Consider the following 23,412-nt stretch of genomic DNA (forward strand, 5'->3'; position numbering starts at 1 on the left):
GATTTCGAAGGCAGTGAAGGATTTGGTGGTTACAGGCTTCCAGTTTAAATTTATGACAGCACCATGATGTTCCATGAAGGTATTAGATCTTTGGTAGTGTGAATGAGAGAGCGGGAGGGGATGGTCTGGTTGTTTATTTAGACAACTTTGGAATTATGTCATTTAAAAAAAAAAAGTGAAGAACAGAGTTAGAGGTTTGCATCATAGAGGATCTGTATCAACAGGGGCAGGATGAGCTTGATTCCAGGTCAGGAAATTAGACTTTTAGGCTTTCAGATATCTGGTTGTGTGTTGAGCTTCCCGACAGTGAAAATAAAGATTTGCAACATCAGGCAGGTGAAGCTAGCAAATAAAATTGCCAGTTAGCAAGATTTGAGATTGTTGTAAACATCAATTCAGGCGAATTCAACACCTCTTTATTACAGAATCCTCCAAAAGTTGAAAGTGCATTATTTAAGAATAGATTGACATATTCCTAGGAACATAATCAATCAGGACACTTTAACGGAGGTAAATTGGTGATTAGTGAATATGGAGGCTTGGAACTTGAATTTGATCTATGGGGACTCTCCAGATATAGTGACAGAATTAGATGCCAGCACAGATGCTTTGGGTGCGAGATGCAGAATGTTAACAGGGAGAAAAAGTTCAGAGGAAGAGGTATATTATTTGTATGGAGAAATTGACAGTCCTTTAAAAAGGTTTAGCAAGGGACTGAGTGAATTGCTCTATTTTGCTGGAGATGGACAATCTCTCAGCAAACATGAATCTGAATCTTCAAATGAATGTAACGGGACTATGGCACAATCCAGTAGTGAACAGACAGATGCAACTCATGTTTTGAAATATTTCGTAGTCTGGCAGGTGCCAGGGTTATCTTCAGAGGCTTCAGACTGCATCAAAGGGTCCTGGTACAGCAAAGGCACATTTTGGGCGGGGAAGCAATGGGTAAGTTGGAGTTCTGAAAGGGAATTAGATCCCATATCAATGGTAGTGCATAGGATAAAAACAAATTACGGTCACTTAATGAAGATTTCTATATTTATAGTACAGTAAACTTGAAAAGCTCAGCAATTTCAGCAGGCCACGTACCTATGGTCTACCTATGGTCAGAATGCTCCAGCTAAGAAACTTTTTAGAAGTATGTCTCAATAAAATCCAAATGTAATGAAATATTATTCTTTTTGTGATGTAGTGCAAAAGAATATAGGAATGAGACTTTGACCTTGTTATCTTCATCTTTAAAGTTAACAATGCTTTTGTGTTTCATTTCATTTAGACATGTGTCAGTTTAGAGAGCACTAGAGGTATCTTCTAGAAGGTATGAACCACAGGGCGTATGATTTTATATTAAGAAAAGAACTATCTTTTATCCAATCTCAAAAGAACATCAGAATTTGTTTAGGAGTTTAAAACATATGAAAGTAGAATTGAAACCGAGAAGAGTAGACAAGCCACAAATATTAATTTCCATAAACATCCTCACCACGCAGTCCCTACACCTGCATTATCTAGATTGGTTAAGGAGGTGTTGAAGGAATCAGGAGTGGATGACTGGCAACTTGGAGCTCATTCTGCTCTTGAGTATTGGCTAGTAAATCTATTATGAGTGGTAGCAGTTGTATTGTATTATATTGTATTTGAATTTGTAGGGCGCGCAGCTACCCACAGGGGGTCTCTCTGCACCAAAGAAGTAGTGATTGCACATCTCAGATGTTATTGAGAGAAGAGCCAGGTTTTAAGGTCTATGCGGAATTTCAACAAAGATGGTTGAAGTTTCAGTGTAGCCGGAAAAGAATTCCATAGCCTGGGAGCAACACAGGAGAAAGAGCGTCTGCCCATTCTCATCAATTTAAAGCATGGAATCAGAAAATTGCCATGGGTTGATGATCTAAAATGACGGGACGGAGAGTATTGTTGGACAAGAGTTTGGAGGTAGACTGGAGCTGCCCCTAGCTTGATTTTATGCATTATGCAAAGGGCCTTGAATTTTACACGGTTGGCAATGCGGAGCCAATGAAGGTCTCTAAGAATAGAGGAGATTGGAGATCTCCATGGGACCTTACAGAGGAGGGGAGCTGCTGAATTCTGAACAAGCTGAAGTCTCCTCTGAAGCTCCAAGGTGGCCCCGAGGTAGAGTACATTGCCGTAGTCCAGGCGGGAGGTGATTAAAGCTGGGACCACCGAGCGTCTGGTCCCTACTGGGAGCATCCATAATATTTTTCGAAGCCAACCCAGGATGGGAAAACACGTGGCTGCCACCTTGACCACTTGCTGTCGCATGGAGAGCGCGCCATCCAGGACAAGCCAAGGTTGCGAACCTGGCTCACTGGAAGGGGTGGTGGGCCCATTTCTGGGGGCCAGTGCGCAGGGCTCCAGAGGTGCTTCTGCTTGCCCAAAATCTCCATTCAGCTTCAGGAGATTCCCCTGCATCCATTCTGCTACCCGGCTGAGACCAAGTTTAAGAGTGGATGGGGAATTTGCTGCGGCTGAGGAGAGGGGAAAAAGAATCTGGGTGTCATCTGCGTATGAGTAGAGGGATAGACCAGCGTCTTCCACGATGGTGGCCAGGGGTCTCACGTAGATATTAAAGAGCATAGGGCTCAGTGAGGACCCCTGCGGAACACCATACGCAGATGAACGGACGGAGGAAGAGGAGCCGGAGGAGACAACCTGGAAGGGTGGTTATTCAAAAACGAAGGAACGAGGCAGAAGCTAAGAAACAGCGCTAACCCGAACACATCCAGTTCAGGAGTAGACCAACGACTTTATATGCCCGTTCTAAGTACGTTTTAAAAACATTTGAGATATACGACAAGTGGGCAATCGCCTGATAAACAAAAAACCAAGGAACCCCATCAAAAGGAGCTCCCTTTACAGGAGAGAGTTTTTTTTTTTAATTAACAGAAGGCTCCAAGAACTACATCTGTAGTACCAATAAGTGATACTTCAAATAGACCCCATCTAGGAACGTTTCCTACACGGTCCCGAGGATACGGTGTATCCATCCGTTCCCCGAAACCCCAGAAATAAGAAGTCCTGAGGAAGGTGCCACGATATCAAGTGTTAAGCACCGAAACGCGTCGACGCACTGTTTGGTCTAAAAGAATCCAGTTAGGGCCGGGTAAAACTTTAGATGGGTATTACATCTTTCCACTAAAGCTTTAGAGTAACCAAATTGTCCACGGCCATTGGATCTAGTGAAATACAGTGGCAGAGATATTAAGTGGGCCACTTATACGTGAGGGGTTTGTTGTGATTATGTTTAGTCTGTTTATTGTGAACATATTTTGATTGTCTTTCCATTTATCGTGTACCGTAATATTGTGTTTGTGTAATACTGTTGAATAATCATTTTTATCCCTCCAAGATACTTAATCTTGGATTTTAATTGTTTCGGAAGAATTGTATGAATTTATCTTGTTTTTATTGTTTATTTAAATGTAATTTTAATAAATCTAGATTGTAAACAAGACTATTTCTTTGGGGAAACCTATTTTTATGTTTGTCCGAATACCCATGGCATACTGTGACCTTTCCTTTTACAACAAGAAAGGCCTATAGTGATTAGTGGACTAGTTGACTCCAGGGATTTCCCTTTGACTAACTATTCAAAAACGAAGCCAGCCAGGAAAGGGCAGGGCCGGTCACTCCAGCCATTCTCAGTGCTTGCAGGAGAATGGGATGTGAGACTGTCGAACGCGGCGCTTAGATCTAAGAGAATAAGCGCCGCGGTCTCACCATGGTCGAGGCGAGTGCGTAGGTTCTCAGTGAACCCCAGGAGGGTAGTTTCTGTGGAGTGGTGGGAACGAAATCCTGACTGAGATGGATGTAAAAAACCTGTAGTCTCCACATGAGAGGAAAGATGGATGTTAACATGCCTCTCCAGGAACTTTGAGAACATAGGCAACAGATAGATGGGCCGAAAGTTGGCAAGTATCTTGGGGTCGGCGCCATTTTTTTTTTTAAGAGCGGTACAACCAGGGCTTTTTTCCATTCCTCTGGGACTATAGATTCCCGCAATGAGTAGTTCAGGAGCTCTTGGATGATTTGTAGAATATCAGAAGAGAGCTGGCGGAAGATGTTCATGGGGATTGGATCCAAGGGAGAACCTGAATTGACCTTCGTCATGCAGGTGAGCAGCGTGATATTTGTGCGAGATCTGAGTCTCCTGGGATAGTAGGCTCAAAGAGTCCAGAGTGGGGGGTCAGGAGGTGGGCTGGGGGGGGGGGGGGGCTAAGGACAAAGTATTGTAGATGGTTTCTACTTTAGATATAAAAAAGTCTGCAATTTCATTGCATTCTACTACCCCCAATACGGGTGGGGTGGGGACGGTATTAGAGCCAGCTGGCTTTTTAACCATAGAAAAGAGGGCTTTCGGCCGATTAATGGCCTTTTCGATGGACTCTGAGACGAAGAGTGCTTTTGCCTTTCTACAGGCTCGATGGTATAGCCTGAGTGCTGATTGATAGATTAATTTATCATTCAGGGCGTAGGTTTTACGCCAAGATCTCTCCAGATGTTTGCATTCAGATTTAATAACTTTCAAATCGTCCGTGAACCATGGGGCAGGGGCAAGATGAGGGTTGGTCGTGTGAAACGGAGCGGCAGGTGGTGATTGATGTTAGAAGTAAGCCAATCGGAAACTTCCTGGGCCAGAGAGGTGCACCCAAGGTTGGTGTCAGGGCAGGTGGCGGAAAGTGAGGCATTAAATGCCGAGACTTTCAGCTTAGACCAGGCTCTGTGGTTGCCCACAGGGCCCGGGAGGGACATGCCCTTTGTAGTATACGCAGGCAGAGTGAAGTAGATGGCGAAATGATCGGACCAATCGAGGGGAATAGCAGGGGAGGTGCAGTCAAACAAGATAACAAGATATTGGAGATGATGGGGTCAAGTAAATGGCCGGCCCGATGGGTGGGTCCTTGGTCAAGCAGCGTTAGATTAATGGCCTCGGAGTCAGATAAAAATGGACTGCTTAAGCCATTCTGTGTGTCCTCTAGGTGGAGATTTAGGTCTCCCAAGATCGTAAAATTAGCTGCCTTCATAGCATAGGGAGCAACGTGCTCAGCAAATGAGGCTAGTCACTGCTTAGGATTGTCGGGGGGGGGGGGGGTAGATGAGAATGCCTGATAACGTCAGTCGAGGGGAGACCGCTATCTTAAATACTGTAGCTTCGCAATTAGGAAAAGGGACAGCGTTCAGGGAACAGGAATTAATGTCCTTAAAAATGATCGCTAACCCCCCCACCTTTCCCGGTGGTTCGGTCTTGTCTAACTATGACGTATCTGGAAGGCAAGGCACTGGCTACGTCTGGGCCGGAGCGCGCATGGAGCCAGGTTTCCATTAGGAACAGAGCGTCTGGCTGAGTGGAGATTAGTAGGTCGAATATGTGGTCTCTGTTTTTAGGCAGAGATCGACAATTAATGCTCCAGAATTTGTAAGGGGGGGATTACTGGCGCTAGAGGTGCAGTGTTGCAAGAAAATGCAAAGTTACACTGTGGGCATTTAGGTAGCGATTTGGACGAGCACTCCAGAGATGTGCACAGGGGGAGGGGGTGATTCAGAAGATGAAGCTCGTCAGAAGAGTAGGTAATTGAGGTGTGGAGTATTGACTCTGGATGGACAGAATTTCTGGCCGCCGGGCTTGCCTTTGGCACGCCCGCTGCGCCCGCCGCGCGGACGAGGAATGGTGTGGATTTTATTGGGGCGGGACTCATCTCAGCACAGGTGGGCGGAAAGAGTCAACCCCCAATGCGTCAGAGTTTAATCGTCCGCGCGAGGAGCGACTGGGCAGGGTAAGTGAAAGCAAGGCTTTTGCAAATGCCCCAGAATAAGTCAAACGTTTTATTTTAAAAATACAGCACAAAGTAAACCAGTTAAAATCACCGCTAGCAGTTTGAATAACATCCTTGAATGTACCGATAGGCCTGTTGACTATTTATAACGTTTTACCTTAAACCTATAGAAAATGCTGTGGAAAATGATACGATGCATATTTAAAGCCTTGCCATGCTGGTTTTGGTGTCTTGCCATAAAAAGCTGATTTTCCAAAGTATAGGTAGGTAGAAAATCAGGACTTCATTAAAGTGGTTAAGGCCAATATCCCTACAGTAGATTATACCAACCTATAGTCTTGTTTTCTTGGATTGTATATCAAGTCTAAAGGAAAAGCTGGATGATGGGTGGATCTTCTCACCACCAGAAGAAAGTCTCAAGGTATATGAAGCGGTTTGCACAATCAGTTGTTCGTATTGACCTTTGGGAGTAAACAGTGATAATTAAGATTTTAAAAACTTTCACAGCAAGAAAAGAAGGAAGATGGCTGTTAGTTCTTAGGTTTTATATATGTTCTAGATGTTGGAATAATATAGTAAAGTTCAATCTGTGTTGCTGTTGTATGAGTTGGCAATGAGACTTTATGGAGGTTTAGTAGATTCTGCCTAGAAGGTGTCGGGGGTAAACTTCAGGATTCAAAAATGACTGAGGGGGCAGGTGGGCTCCCCTCAAAAGGTGTTTTGCATAACTTCAATGACATATTGGGCATTTTGCAACACCTTCATTCGAGTTTGTTCGATTCCACCTATACTGAGCTTTGGGGAAATTTAACAGCAAGTGGTTCCGTTTTAAACATATTAGGCCAGTGACATCTGTTAAATATTGCTAGGATTTGAATGCCACATTGCAAACTGGATGCAATGCTCCCTAAGGAATTTTGGAGAAATGTAATGACAATGAACATTTTAAAGCACAATGCATGGTTACACTGGCCAAAATATTTTGGGATTTACAGACTGCTCTTTCTGGAAAATCTTAGTGGTAGATTGTACATTTATAAGAAATTTAAATTGGTTCCCCTGTTTACATTTTTGGGACTAAAGAACATTATGTAGGGCGAACGACATTTGCCCCTACAACTATTTGTTTCAAACAAAGATTGTAGGATTTAAGCCCCAGGCCCCAAAACAGGAGTTGGGCATGCACCAAGAGATTAATTGGCAAAATGTTTGGAAATTGCACCTTTTACTTTTAGGCTAATAACACCAGCTAATACTTCGTAGGATTTAAACCCCTTTTGAAATTTAGTATAAAAATTGTGCATTTTTAAAAACTTTAGCCAGAATTGTTGGTTATAACAGAATTTATAGAACTTTGTGGAGTGGGACCAACTTGGGAAATTGTAGGCCATGAACACTGATCAAATTAAAATTTACTTTCTAAAGTATTTTAGTGGTGCTCTCCCACGACTACTTAGGAAATGTAGAGGTAAATGTTGTGTTTTATAGCTTAAGATGCTGGTTACTTTGGTTAAGACTCATTAGGCTGTAAAGTCCACTGCACATTGGGACTGGGATTCTACTAAAGGAACCCTTACTAATCATTATTTGAAAGAGGGAGCAAGCTGTGTACAATTCTGTGGAACTCCTGGAGTTGTTAAAGGCCCCCCCCCGCAAAAGGTTTTAAATGATATTAGCATAATTAGGTATTTTTAGTGTGCAAACGTACTGCAAAAAGTTCCAGCAAAATGTTTATCCACTTCAAGTGTAAGAAGGCTAGAAACAAAGGCATGAAATATCTGTGAAGATCTAGATCTTTACTAGGGTTTAGAAAGCATTTTGTTTTGGAGGCTGTTTTAGACTTCCACTGACTGAACTTAAAAAGCTGTCAAACAATGTTTCTGTTTCTGACTTGACAGTCTTAAGCAGGAGTTGGCAGCTGCATCTTAAGGAAAAGGATGCAACTTATTGAGAGAATTCTCTCATTGGAAATCTGGAACCAGATCCTCAGAATATCTTATGCACAATTGTGGCTGATTTAAAGAGAATCCTTTTCAGTCCTTGGAGCCACTGGAATTGGTGGAAGTGTGCAGACCCCAGACATTATGAAGATGCTGGGCAGTACTTTGGTACTACCCAGTATGCAACATTTTCCTAATTAATGTGGGATCAAATAAACACCTTTGGCATTTGTATTCCATATGGACAAGTCAGAAAAGGAAAAATGTGTAAAATTTAGAGATAGTAAAAACAGGCTTTGATCACTCCCTGAAATCTGATGTCAAGATTCAAATATTTGTCCAGTATTATCCCTCAGTTTCTCACCACAATTACTGGCTCTGGGTCTGTGCCTAGAACGAAACCACGTGCAAAAGGCAAGTATCTGGACATTAGCAGCTTTCATCAGTCATTCAATCAAACTGATGAGGAAAAAAAGGCATGAGTGCAGAATTGGTCGGAAATTTGAGAGCAACACTTTAGAGTTCCTCAAGCAACATATTGCTCCAAAGCTATACGTTGGGGACCGTTGCCATTGCAAAGCTGTTGTTTTTAAACTGTGCAAATAACTGTGCCACTTGCAGCCATATCCTATACCAGGAAATTGCCTTTCTGAAAAAATATCATTACAAGCTAAGCCCAACATTCCAGTCCACAGACTGAAAAGTTACCTGGACAGTTCTTAGGCTCACATTTGGTACCCAGACCACAGCAGCAAAGCAGTCCTCAGGACAATGTCTAATGTATTAAAGCACAACAAAATCACAATGCAACTAACAGAACTGAAAGGTACATACAAACTATCTTAAGCCTTTGTAGAGCAACATGTCCATTTCAAATCAACTTAATGGTGAACATAAAAAAAGGTGGTGGGGAAAATGAGTTTTAAATAGCTTGATTGGATAAATATGTCCACAACTTCTTACAGAACGAGTGAAGGACCTGGGCAAATTGTTTCAGATAGTTATGTCTGTGGACAGTAACACTTCTGTGTAGTTAGGAGGATTACGTTTATAATGACTGAGTGGAATAATCCCTGGACATTGTGAGAAAAGATCAAGCTCATTAGTTACTTAAATGCTTCTTTGCACAAGTCTTGAGTGAACGACAGTGAAGCAAATCTTTCACGTGAAGTCAGTGACAACAATTTAACATGGAGTTTTTAGGATCCCACTCCAAGCAATTTGAGACATTCTTATATTGGATTACTTACAATGTTGAACTTTTATTATTATTACTGATGGCTACATTATCTGGTCTAACAAACTGTAGTTCTGTCAAAACTACTTGAATTAAGTGATCATTTTCCAGAGATATTTCAATGGACGGAGTAACTGCATGATTTTTTTTTAACTTTTCATTAGAAAAAGGTTATCAAGCTGAAAAGCCTGCATTTTCTTACATTGGACTGATTAAGTTGTCCCAATACTTTTCTACTAGTATTGCCTTTGGCAAACTAGAACAGTTGAGCTGAATAGCACATATACATTATCAATGCATTTCAGAGGGCTGTGTAAAGTCGCTAACAAAGACTTCAACTGCAGTACCAAGATGTAGAGGGGGTATTTGTTAGCCAAAATGTTTGACATTGATAGCACCAGCCCTCTCCTCCACAAACCCCAACACCAAGTGTAAAGAGTCGCCAGCTGCAACGGGGCCATAGTGTCTCCGCTGATGGGACAGGATGTTAATGGGAGTAGTTTCTTCAGAAGAGCAAACAGAAAATGCTATCCCAGTTAGTGCGAGACGCTCACGGCAAATCCTTCACGGACTACCTAATGGACACAAATAAAAGTACAATTTCAGAAGCACCCACACTGGTCTAAAACAGCAGTTTCAGTTCGGCACAGTTTCTTTGCTTCAATATCCGCTCCATTTGTGACAAAACTGATTAACAAAGTTAAGGTATCTGTTAAATCCAATCCCATTCTTATCTAAGGAAATAGCCAGAGGATCATTTAGGCAAAACAGAAATGATCCCTCAATCTAATGCAGGAAGAGAGAAGTTATGGTTGCAATAGATCAGCTAACTGCAGACCATCGCATTCAGCAGTCTTCAAGCGTAACCAGTGACCTCACAAGTACATTAGCAGTAAAGACACAAAAAGAATCAATTTCTTAAAAAGCAAAACCAGCCATTTCCTAATCAACCTGGATAGCACAGTTTTGCTCACAGCAGTTTGATGCAAACTCATGAAATACTCACCAAAGACCTAGTTCCTATGACATCGTGTAATCGGGGCATATCCACATTTTGGCTGATACGCGAAATCATTCGCATTAGAAGTTGAAGTTTTCTGCGATTTGGTGGAGGTAGTAATAAACAGCAAAGCTGCAAGGCTTCAATAGCAACCTTTTCTAAATGAGGCTGGAGTAAACCTATAAAGTTGTGAACGGGTATTGAAAAAAAGAGAATTACATTTAAAAGGAGAAAAAATCAAATTCCAAGTTAGTCCCAAGTTAGTCAAATAAGGTAAAATATAATAGGTTTAAGTTTGCAGATGTGTTGGTTATATAATTGAGACAATACATGCCCGCCTGTATATTTAGTTGATAAGGAAGTTTAAAATGCAGGAAATGTAAACCATTCTGAAAAGGAAACATTCCACAAAGTGAACTTAGTGCTGAAAGTAATTGGGGGGTGGGGAGGGGGGGGGGGAGGGGACCTACAACTACAAACAAGATAGAAGCCTAGCAATGCATGTATTACAGATCCTTATGTTCATTCCTTCCTTGCTAATGGCAACAGCATCCCCCAATGAACTGCTACTTGGCAAGACAATATATAAGGAGACCAAGAATAATGTGGATCCCACCTACATGTTTCCACTACCACCATGTGCAACCTCAGGATGCTGACTTCTCATTTACTAACTAAAAACAAAGCCATTAGTTTGTAACCAGCCAAGACAATATGCTAGGTTAGATAGCAGAACAAACGGGGCTACATGGACTAGAACTACTAAAGTTACTATACCAAGGTTAGTAACCTTTCCTCTTACATCCAGGTCCCTCCACTAACCACCTATGGAAAACTATGTGGGCTCCTTTGTAAGGAAATATCCCGTGGATGGGAGATTATCACCCTGGAAAAATACTTGGAACTAGGGCTAGTACCCTGTGGATTGCGTATTTTTACCCTGCCAAATCATCCAGATACAAGATACAAGTGCAGAGATGTTGGAGGAATGGGGGCGCAACAACATGGACTGCTCGCGCACCATGATATTAATCATTGTAAAATATGCAAAGAAGAGTGTAGAGGAACTACACATTAAAATTGAAGAGATGGAGCAATTAATTAAAGCCGCAGGACAGGGAGAGGAAGAGATGAGCAAGCTGCGAGTGGCAATGGAGAAAAATTTGGACAAACATGAAAGTGAGATAGAGGAAAGAAAACAGAGGAGGGACGGGTATGACTTTGAAAACGGTACCATATTTACGTTCGCTGAGAGGTTTGACTCCTTAAAACAACAAGCGAGTACAAAACAGACCGGTGCCCCAGGAATGTCACAAATTACAGCCAGTGAAACTGAATCAGATGTGAGTGAGGGCGAACAAAAAACCGCACCAGCAAAATTGACAACGAAAAAATAACTTTTTTTTTTTTTTTTTTAGAGGAAATTACCATGCTCTACCAGGACCAGCAAACTCCAAAGCTAAGAGGAAGGGGCCGTGGCAGAGGGGGAAGTGGAGGCCCAGGGAGAGGCCAATTGGCAAACCAAAGCGCAAAACCCGAAGAGGCAGACTAACAAAGATATCAGCTACGCAACAGAACGGTGACAAGGAAATAATAGCAAGAAAAGACATTGACACTGTTCCAAATCTAATAATCAACCTGTCTAACCACACCCTAACTAAAACGGAAAGAATGTTGCTCAATAAAGTACTAACCTTTTGTCCAGATAAACACCAGGATGGTGTAGAAACAAAAATAGACGCGTATAAATATATACGGAAACTCAAATTTAAAAAACTGTTTGCCAAAATGCCAACCATATCTGAAGAGAGACTCCCCAGAGAGACTAACAACAGCGATGTTCAACAATTAAGTCATGCGATATCGGACATACCAAGCCTAGTCACAGCCTATAAACTGATACATGAGATAGAGTAAAGAGACATGACGGAAAGTCAAATGGATATGGAGAAACCAGTAAGCACTCATCCACAAACAAAATTCAAGAACAAGTCAAGATTCTGTCCGACCTTACATCAGGGCAACCAATTAGATGTGTTTCATGACTTGGTGGTAGCTGAACTGGACGTCATGAAAAACTGCAACAACAAGAGAGAAGAAAACCTGTCCTGTAATGAACGAGAAGCGCTGAAATCATTGAAAGACAATGAGATCGAAATCAAACCCGCAGACAAGAGGGGAATATAGTGATTCTCAACAAACAGGATTATATAGAAGAGGCAAATCGACAGCTCAATGATACTAACAACTATACAGTACTGGAGGGCAATCCCATTTCGGAAATGATCAACAAAATACATAAACAAATAACGGAATGGTATGAAAATGGCCTATTAAGTCAAGATGAGAAAGATTTCTTGATAGTGACTAATCCAATAACACAGACGATCCATTTCTTACCTAAAGTGCATACAACTCTGCATAAACCACCAGCACGCCCAATAATATCCAGTTGTGGATCACTATATGAGAACATTGCTTCATATGTGGATTTTTTCCTGGCACCCTTGGTGCCGATATTAAGTCCGTTCATAAAAGATACAGGCGACTTCTTGAGAATTCTGATTGAGACAGAATGGCAACCCACGTATCTACTGATCACAACAGACATTGTATCCTTATATACATCCATAAACCATGAAATTGGGTTACAGTCAATTGCATATTTTCTTAAACAGCGTTTGATAGGTGAACTTCAACATACCAGGATGATACTGGAAATGATAAGTATTTGTCTAACGAACAAGGTCTTCCGGTTTAATAACAAACTATACTCTCAAAAGTGTGTGACAACCATGGGAGTTTCCTTATCTCCAAGCTATGCTAATCTCACCATGGGTTGGTGGGAGAAACATATAGCTTGGAGAGAAGAAAACGACCCATACACGACAGATGTAGTTCTATGGCTAAGGTTCATAGACCTTTTTCTTCTATGGAAAGGTAGCAAGTCCAAACTCCTTGAATATATCGCTGTGTTAAATAATAATGAAGTAGGATTGTTCTGAACCAGCTGAAATGGAAAGGAATTTCGAGGAAACTAGAACACGATTTGTAAAGAGGGGATACAAACAGTGTTGTAAACCGGGGAGAACAAAGAGCGAGAACGAAAACCAGAACAGAAACTCTGATACCAGAAAATCGTGATGAGAAATTGAAATCTCCAAGAAATGAAGAGAATCCCAGACTAATAATGACATACTCTAAAGATAGCTTCAAAATCAGAAACATTCTAAGCAAATACTGGAGTCTACTCAAAAAGGACCCCGACATTGGTAACCTAATAGGAGAAGGACCGGTAATCTCATTCAGAAAGACACCATTGCTTCAAGACACATTAGTTAACAGTCATTTCTCCAACAAGAAAACAGAAATGTGGCTACAAAAGAGACAAAAAGGGTTTACGAAATGTATGTCATGCAAGGCTTGTTAAGTAGGGAAAAATCTTTTTTCGATCTGGGCCCCTAAAGGACACAGATTCGAAATCCAACATAAAATAACTTGTGAGTCACACTTTGTAGTATATCTGTTGGAATGTGAGTGTGGAAAGCGATACATTGGTTCTACAATTTGTGCCTTGAAGATAACAATACTGGAACAAATATGTGCTATTCAAAACAGGGATACAACCTATGCAATAGCGAAACATATGTTAAGTCACAAAAACAAATCTTGGCTGAACATTAAATACTCTGGTATAGCAATGGTGCCGGAACATGAAAGAGCTAGAAATCAACTCCAAAAATTAAGACGATTAGAATCAAAATTGCTCATCCGATTCAAAACCAAGATCCCTAATGGATTAAACGGGGACGAGGAAATGTACGTACACCTTTGAAAAGAGAACAAAGAACTTGAAAATGCAAAACAGAAAAATAACCAAATGTAAACAAGGAGCAATTGAAAAATGTACAGGAGAAGTGTGGCTCAATGATTAGAGCGGCAGACCCTGATGCAGAGGTCTAGCCCGGGACCAGGGTTCAATTCCCTGCCTCGGCGGGTCTTGGGCTCAAAATTCCACGGACCTGATAATTCTCGCCTCGGTGCCTATTCCAATCATGGAGTCCCACTCTGCAACTCTGAGAAATAGCTTGCTTAATCTCCACAACGGCCCCCACAACGCTAAGGATGCTTGGCTTCCACCTTGGGGGTGCCCAGGAGTGGCCGCCTCACAGGGAAAGCCAGGATGGGTTCAACAGCGGAATTCGTACAAGCGCCTTGAGACCCTACGGGTGAGTAGTGCGCTATACAAGTATCAATTTACATTTACAGAGAGTGACTGTAAAAAGATATAAGTGAATCCATCATGTATATAAAAATGAAAGATATTTTTCTTTTCTTTTCCCTACAGGCCTCACTGAACTTTTTCCATTTAAAAATTGAAGATGATAAGAGGTGGGTATGGTAAATGTACTTCTCATGTGCCTTGTAGGAACTTCCTCCATCTAATATGATAGCCTCTAAATTTTGTTGAAGTAATCAGTAACATTCAACCTTGGAAAAGAAAAAAATCGAGGCGGTCATGTCTTTAAAGTGTTTAAATAGTATATACAATTTGTAAATAAGTGAATCTGTGTTACCTGTGTTCTTGTTTGGGAAGGATAGAGAGCTTTTACTAGATGGCCAATTACAAGCACTTAGCTTAAAATCGTTTGAATCGATCAAACACCTAAATGATTTGCTTCCCCATATTACGGGTAGAAAGATATATAAACAGAAAAGGTTAATCAGGCACTTCGCCTTCACCTTGCCATCTCTGTGTACAGTGGAACCAATCACCTACATTAGATAGAGTATGCACTAAGCATATGAAGATACGCCCTGGTGAAAGCTCAAAATCCTCCAAATAAGAAATGGGCACAGACAGGCTGTTATTTTAAACTACTGAGCCCACAATGCACATTAAATGTATAAGCGGTGACTCCGTATAAATAACAAGAAACTAATGAGGGACTTGTTACTACCGTGATCAGGAACTGTTGTAAGTTCGAAACGCGTAGGTGAAGGAGGAAGAAGAGTGAAATAAACGTGTGTAGAAATCAGCCAAAGAGAGTGCGCCGTAATTTGTAGGACTTTGCTCTAAACAAAACATTGCGAGGCTTGTCTCTGCCTCGCCGCCAGCACCAGCTGTTTGCTGCTCCTCCCAGAAGGGACGTTTGCTCTGATATATATATATATATATATATCCCCCTGTATAATATTTTTTACATATATGCCGGGGTCCCTGCTAATGGGCGGGAATATTCAGTGTTTAGGACTATTGATGAGGATCCCCTGGAAGAGAATCACACTTTTCAATAGGGGTGTGCCGACTCTTGGTGTGGGTACCAGCAAACTGGGAATAATAATGTAATTGACATTGGGGTGGGGGGGGGGGCGCAAAGGATTAGAGCGTGGAGGAGCAGACTACATTGAAAGTGAGGCATGGTTCTCAACCTCCCAGTGGAATAAAATACATCCCGGAAGGGACATAGTCAATTGAGAGGACATGATCTCCACCTGAACATTGCAGGTCCACTTGTCAATTGAGTCTGATGGACAATGCAATTCCCACATCGTTTGGATGAGCATTTCTACAGGGTTGTTCATTCTGGCATCAGGAGCAGAAAATGATCTGAGCTGTCAGTGATGCTTCCAAGGGACCAGTACATTGTGAATCTGTTCGAGAAACATTTTGGCTCTGGGAGCATCTTAGTACAACAAAGAGGTTGGCAATGCTGGAACCCCTGGAGCAGCCACCTTTGTACCTGCATCTTCTTGCAAGCAATTTCAAAAAATTCAGGAGATTTGCAAGCTCTGGAAAAGTATGGCCACCAGTGAAGGACACAATTCAAAGACCCTCTAGAAAGGAATACCCTACTCTTCAATTATGTACATGGTATTGTGGATCTAGGTACCAGTTTCTGGTTCCCAAAAACAGATGCAACAACTCAGTGGAAGGGAAGGAATAGATGCATGGGTAAGCTTACCTGGTATAGAGGGAGCAGGTCTAGGCATGCGCAGGCCAGAAATAAGCAAGTGTTTCCCAAGATAATTTCTCTTTACGTTGCAAATTACTCTAGTCCTCTGGCAATGAGCTAAGTACTACAAGAGAGTAGGGTGGGATCAGATAGAGAAGTCAATCCCATTCCTGTGCTAGGAATTTCTCCTAAACATTTACCGATGTTGTACAATTTGCTCCCCCGCATGTCCCATCAACAAGAGAAAACAAGACAACACTAAGTTTTTACCAGTTATAAATTCCTTCCACCATGAAACTTACTAATACCAGAGGCTCACATTTTTTAGTTACATGAACGGAGGGTTCTGAAAGGAGCCCTGGGCTTAGAGGAATTAGACAGCCTACACACATTCCGGAGCGATCTATGTAAGGCTATTGAAGTGGGTTCGATGTTAAAGCAATAGTCACTCCAGGAAATTAATTCCATGCCCTGAAGTGCTGTTTGGTATTATCGTTCGATTTTTTTCATTATTAAGCAGGACATACAATTATTTCTTTGTTCCAGTAAGTGGTTACATGACACGCTGTATAAGCACACACTACATTTCGCATAGAACAGGAGGCTCAAAGGAATAAAAGTGTCCCAACTGCTCGAAATAGAATATTAACTTATTTTTTGCAATTCAGAGTGTCACAAAGCAAGAGACCCTTTTTTAAAAACGTGCTAATTTTTCTTTTTCCAAAATCTTTATGCTGCATCATAAGAAATCACTGGCATGGCTATGTTGGCGAAACACAAAACACACTGCAGCTGTATCAGAGAGAAGGCTAAGATATAGAAAATAAAACCTTTGGAATGCTCTAACATAAGGTGAAATGCATGCAGCAGCAGATTACATAGACATGAATGGTTCAAGCCTAAACTTCATGCAATGATAAAAAGCATTCTTACTTTGCGAGCCATGGCAGCTTCGTGAGGTAAATGGCAGAGAAGAGGGTGCAGGAGACGAGGTTTCTGCAAGCTCATTTGCGCTTTGGTATAGCCTTTTTGTGACAGAGGTGCTCGAATTTATAGGCTCGCTTCTCACTGAAGAAAATACTTTAAATGTACTGTCTGGTTTCACCGTGATTTCAGCCACAGGAGCGTTAGTGCTGTGGAAACTTCCGTGACAATTGCCCAGACTTCGTGTTCTGCAGAGCGGTTTACTTTTTGGCTGATCATAGTGCAAATCTTCTATATTAGCGGACAGTCTCCTTTGCTGTTCAAGGGCACTGCTGGGAGGACAGAGGTCAAACACAGATTCGACCATGCACCCGGAATGTGCAACAGGCTCTGTCAAAGATGCCTGACCAGGTGTAACTGAGCACTCTCGAAAACCAGACTCCGATGGAATATCCGCAACACCTTCTAAGGAGTAACATCTAGGCCGCAGTTTAGGGACTGAAACTGAAAGATTTCCACAGCTTCCTCCCACATAGTCGTCGGCACTTGCCCTTCGCCTCGCAGGATGTCCCTGAACTCTTTCTCCTTGAAGCAGGCGATCCTGCGTCTGCAGTTTCTCGGAGGAAATGTCATCTTCGCTTTGCTCGTGTCTTTCTTCGTTTTGTTTGTGGATTAAACTTAGCAGCAGACATTCTGTTGACTTGAAAAAGTTGGTATTGCTCAGGTGAGGTGTTTTTGAAGGTTGCGGGCCACTTGACTCCCCTTGAATTTTTCGCTTTCCATTGGGTCTATTTGGAACGGTTATATATCCGCACACAACTGTCACAAAACGAAAGACAAATTAAAGTGGACATGCACAAAGAGGAAGACAAATAAGCAATTTCAAATGTCAAAAGTAGCACACTATTTCATAGACGAATGTTAGAAGGAAAGGATTAGTCAACTGAAAGCAGCTCTTTTAACAAGAAAGGAAAGCAATGCAGCAACAAATGCAAAGAAAATTGCCATTACAAATCAAATTTCAAGTTAACCATTCAATGCCCAAGTTAAAACGTTAATGCGTGTGTATCACGTGCAAAGTAAATGGCATTACTGCATGCCATGATCATGTTTGCTTATTACAAACTATCAGCATGACATAACAAGGTGCCTAAATTGCTGGGTTGGTCAACAAGGGAAGCGATGCAAAGCGTTGTAAGCATATGGCATGCAGTGTTCTTTGGTCATACCTGCTCTGTGGTGCATGTACTGATAGTCTGGATAAAGTTTAGGATACATTTATTAATCCCCCATATCTTACCTAATGCCACCACCAAAAACAATAAATAGCTGTAGGAGGGAGCAACGCGCATGATGCTTAATGAATGAATTAAAAATTGCCAATTAAAGCTAATTAGCAGGCAGAACCACTTGAGGCATGTTTTGTGTTTCGGCATATTTTACAACCACCAATAATAGAACGTGAGAGTCAGAAGACCATTCAATTCTTTTAGAAACGGTGAACAGTTCGCTGTACCCTTCTTTCATGAGAGCACATACAGCAATGCATGCGTACTACATCAAGGACATACGGGCCACAGGAGTGAAAATAGATCCACTTAAAGCGAGCAAATGCATTTGTATATCAGAAATCTCCACATGAAATAAACACTTCATTTGAAAAAAAAACATACAATGCATAACATTATTCAGCAACAATCTTATAACGATTTCGCTATAAAACATCAACTGGAGAAGGCCTACCAATGGACCGTCACTGTTCACTATACCTACTAAGATGCAGCTTAGCTCAAGTGGTGACTTTATAGGGTGTGACACTGAAAAAAGTTCTATTAAGTGTCTGGTTATTGAGCTACAAAGCCTTTAAAGTGTTTGCCCCCACCCAGAAATACCAAATCGCTGTGGTTACCGAGAGGATTGTTCCCTCAGTTTATGGGCAAGCCGTTTCCTTAGGTGTGCTGGGAAAACGGATTCACCATGTACAGGAGGCCCAGATGATGGCAACTTAGAATCCATGTAAACTATTTATGAACAGTGAGACGGTCATCATTAGCTATTCCGTCCTTTCTTTGATAAATGAAATATTTCTCCCGCCTTTTTTTCACACTAGAAAGATCAGATTAAAAAAAAGTGCATACCGCCATTCAAGATTAACTTTCTCTTGGGCTTTCTCTCAACAGTAGACTCTTAGTAAAACGGCAATAGAGCGGGCCACTGCGCAATGACATTTCTATTGCATGCAATTACAACGCATGCTCATGCACGGTTACAACAATGCTCCATAAGTACAGTATAAATAATGGTAGCAATGCCGACGGCCGATTACAACGCACGATGACTATGGGCCATATGCATCAGTTCCGTTTTGCGATTTCTAAATAGAGATTTTTAAGGAATCGCTATTTAGAAATCGCAAAACGGTATGTATGTAAAGAAAAATCAATTTTTTTTGCGATTCCTTAATCTTTCTTATTTGCGAATTCGCAAGTTGCGTATTCGCAAATAAGGAATAATTTCCCATTCATTCCTATGGGCCAGGAGGCCCATAGGAATGATTGTGAAATGCATTTCATTTTGCGATTCGCAATTTGCTAATCGCAAAATGAGATTGATTTCAAGGGTGCAGGGGTGTCTCAAGGACACCCTGCTGCACCCCTGAAATCAGCAGGTGTGTGCATATGGCGCACATACATGCCCTATGGGCATGTATGTGCATCACATGCCACATTCAAAAATGCCAATTTGTGCATTTTTACAAGAAATCGCAAATTACCACCAATTGAAAGTTGGTGGTAAATTGCGATTTCTTAAGCTTAATTCGCTATAGAAAAATGCTTCATACATAGCATTTAAGGCATCGCAAAATTGCGATTCCTTAAATGCTATAGCAAAATAAGGAATCGCAAATTTATGCGATTCCTTATGATGCGATTTTTTAATACATATAAAAAAATGCAAAACAGCCTTTTGCGATTCGCAAAGGCCGGAATTCATCGAATTCCGGCCTTTGCGAATCGAAAAAGGCTTGATACATATGGCCCTATATTGCAAAACTGTTTGAGCTAATCAGAACACAATCTAAGGAACAACCCCAACCACTCAGCACTGTGCACGGATCACCCTCCTGTGAAGACTTTGCGCTTTCTTTATCCAAAAAACTGAGAACATAAAGAGTGGTGATCTCATTGACGTAAGCCTTTACCCCAAACCTCACTGCATAGCACCCACTGAATCAAAAAACAATGCTACATGGTCATCCGTTGACACCTATTCTGAAGAAGAAATTGGCAAATTGCTCAGCACCTTGAAACCATCCAATCACCTCACGGACCCCTTCCCTGCTAACGCTGTCAAAGACTTCACCCCGTTGCTCCTTCCACTCTGGACTAAAATTATCAACAGCTCACTTCAAAAAGGATCCATCCCGGACTCCCTCAAAGTTGGACAAGTCACTCCCTTACTAAAGAAACCTACAGCCGACCCATCTGATCCAAACAACTACCGTCCCATTACCAATATTCCCACTCTAGCCAAACTCCTGGAAAAATGCGCTCAACTACAATTGACTAAACACATTGATCAGTTTGATCTCCTCAATCCTCATCAATCAGGCTTCCGAGCAGGGCACAGTACAGAAACTGCTATGACTCACATTATTGACGACGCCCTTCAAATCCTAGATCAAAACGACACGTGCCTCCTCATCCTTCTTGATCTCTCCTCAGCATTCGACACCGTTAAACATGAGAAGCTACTTGAACTTTTAAACACAAGAATGGGTCTATCTGGGACTGTTCTCAAGTGGTTCACTTCCTCTCTACACAACAGGACGCAGAAATTCAAGAACAACAACCTGATGTCCTCGCTAATACCTGTATCGTTAGGCGTCCCCCAAGGATCCTCCCTATCCCCAACTTTGTTCAACCTATTTATGGAACCTCTCACAACCTTGCTACAAGCATCCAATGTACTCTTTCACATGTATGCTGATGACACCCAACTATATCTCAAATTACAATCCCCCAAAGACATTGTACTTCTGAACTCAACGATCAGAAACACCCAATCCTGGCTTGCAGATAATCATCTCAAACTCAATGCTCTGAAATCAGAGTTCCTTCTGATCTCACCTCCCGCGAAGATCTCCACCACTCAAACTTGGCTAAATCACCTAACTGCACTCAATGTCCAACCCACCATAGTGGACTCAGCAAAATATTTAGGCATAACACTCGACACCAACCTCAACATGCAGCAACATATCAGCAAGGCAACTAAAGGAGCGAACTATCAAATCAATACCCTGAGGAAACTTAAACCCTTCCTCCCAGCCAAAGACTTCCAAACTGCAGTACAAGCACTAGTCCTCCCTCGAATAGAATACGGCAGCATAGCCCTCTGCGGGCTCCCTCTAACTTCTACCGCACCCCTAAGAGCTTCTCTAAACGCTGCAGCGAGACTCATCACTGGGTCAAAAAAGCACTCGCACATCTCCCCTGACTTTAAATCTCTGAACTGGCTGCCTTTTGAAGCCAGAATACATTTGAAAATCGCCTGCATGACACACAAGGCTGTACACCTGAGCTTACCCGGATACCTCACCCAGAAGCTGACAATCTCTGGCGGTTCTAGAAACACTAGAGGCACAAATAATCTTCTGCTAAAACCTCGAAGATTCCGGAAGGAAAAAACGTATAAACGCTCCTTCTCAGGAATGGCACCCAGGATATGGAACTCACTCCCTCCTGAAACCAGACTCATCTCCTCCATCGCACTCTTTAAGAAAGAAGTAAAAGCTATCCTCATAGCCAAATACACTTGATCTGTTAACGTGGATTCTTAAATTCTCTGCACCGATCTGTATTATTTGCTCGATCCCTGCGATGATTTGTATTACTTTTTTATTTACTTACCTGACTGTCTATGCTTACACTTATGTATTATTTGCATTATTAATGTACCTGCTTTACCATGCTCCCTCATGTACCTACCCCACCCCACTTATCTACAATTGCGCTATACCGAATGGCCTGTTATGCACCCTTATGTTTGTATTCCCCGCTTTGTAAAGCGCTCTGATATCTGCAAAGATCTTGTTCGCGCTATATAAAACTTTCAAAATAAATAAATAAAATAAAAAATAAATAGCGGAAAAAGACAATTCCAGTATAAATAAAATACGTCTCATTTCAGGCTGACCAGAAAGCCCCTGCGAGACTAACTCCTGATCTTTTCCATGTGTTGGGTTGTTTCGCTACTTTTCCATCAATTGCTTGCAGAATTATTTCTATATTTTGTCCAAAAGATGACAAACTATTTCCAAATATGAAGAGAAGTCAGGCTCCCAGCTTTTCCTGTCTGTTGGCGATTGTGTGTGTATTTAGAGGCCTGGACGCCCGGAAGGGGAGCTAACTAAATAAATGGTCTTCATTTACCAGGAAGAGAATCTTCAAATGAAATTGAAATATTAACTGTAAAGACTTTTTCTGCAAAAATTATGGGATCTTTAAAACCCTTTATTTACACTATGTGTTCTTGTGCAGTAATATGCAGAACTGGCAGTTCTGTAACACCATGACGTCAGCAGTGATTAGTGTGCCGTCACTGTGTCGTTTCTCTCCTAACCAAGCACTGCTGTTGAATTATGGAAATACTACCATAGCTTAATGGAGGAGGTAATGGTGGCGTTGGTAGTAGTAATGACGGCGGTAGTAAAGGTGGTGGGGTAATGGATTCCATTTAAGTCTGGAGAAAGCATTTGAGATTCTACTGTAGCAAAGAAAATACAAAAAAAGGTTAATATTAGCATACAATGCATGTATGACAAACAATTGAATGCATGATTTGTTTAAGATGTAATTTCATCACTTGGCCATTCCAAAACAAGCACCACATAGAAGGTGGAGTGATACGTGAAACAGGGAGTAGTATGAGGTGAGAGTGTAATGATGGGGAAGTAGGGCTGATGAAATAGGTTTGGTCGTAGTTATACCAGCTATTTGCACTACTTACAAAAGGTGTAACAGTTTTTCTGGTACAGGCAGTTATTTGCAATTACTGTGAACCAGGTATGGTTAAGTAAGTGTATTTGCAACACGGAAGATGGCATGGATAGAGAGCAGGTGGAAGGCAGAGCTCCCTAAAAGGTAAGTGCCTTTAACTTTCCTATATACTTTTTTAATTATGGCATGGACAGCTCCCTGAAGGTACCACAGTAACAGTTTTAATTTTACAATTAGCGCGGACGCGCGCGTTCATGCGGGAATGTCATCATTTATGGGGTGGTCGCGAGACACAGAAGATGGAAGGGACTGCTCTTGTAAGCTAACACATTATTTTATAATACTTATAAACAGACTGTAATTAAAGTCAAGTCTACGGTGTAAATAGAGGCTAGGGGGTACATTGCAAATAAAAGCTAATACTAACAATAGGTATGTAGGCCGGATGGATTAATGACAATTACATATAGGGAATGTGTAATAAAATGAAGGTACTAAATGCCAATTTTGATTTAATAATCATCAATACATTAATTTTTGTTAATACCTCTGTATTA

General features: G+C 41.5%; 1 protein-coding gene across 1 annotated transcript in view; it reads right to left on the reverse strand.

Moving 5' to 3' along the window:
- Nucleotides 1–23,412, reverse strand: part of DEPDC1 (DEP domain containing 1) — a 319,914-nt gene that overhangs the window by 64,565 nt on the left and 231,937 nt on the right. Inside the window, exons 8-9 of the mRNA XM_086953850.1 lie at nucleotides 16,863–17,672; nucleotides 9,979–10,151 (exon numbers count right to left, since the gene is read on the reverse strand). Coding sequence (XP_086809976.1) covers nucleotides 9,979–10,151; nucleotides 16,863–17,672 — 983 coding nt within the window. The remainder of the gene's footprint in view (nucleotides 1–9,978; nucleotides 10,152–16,862; nucleotides 17,673–23,412) is intronic.

The sequence above is a fragment of the Lissotriton vulgaris genome, chromosome 1_1, assembly GCF_964263255.1.
Source record: "Lissotriton vulgaris chromosome 1_1, aLisVul1.2, whole genome shotgun sequence".
NCBI lineage: Eukaryota > Metazoa > Chordata > Amphibia > Caudata > Salamandridae > Lissotriton > Lissotriton vulgaris.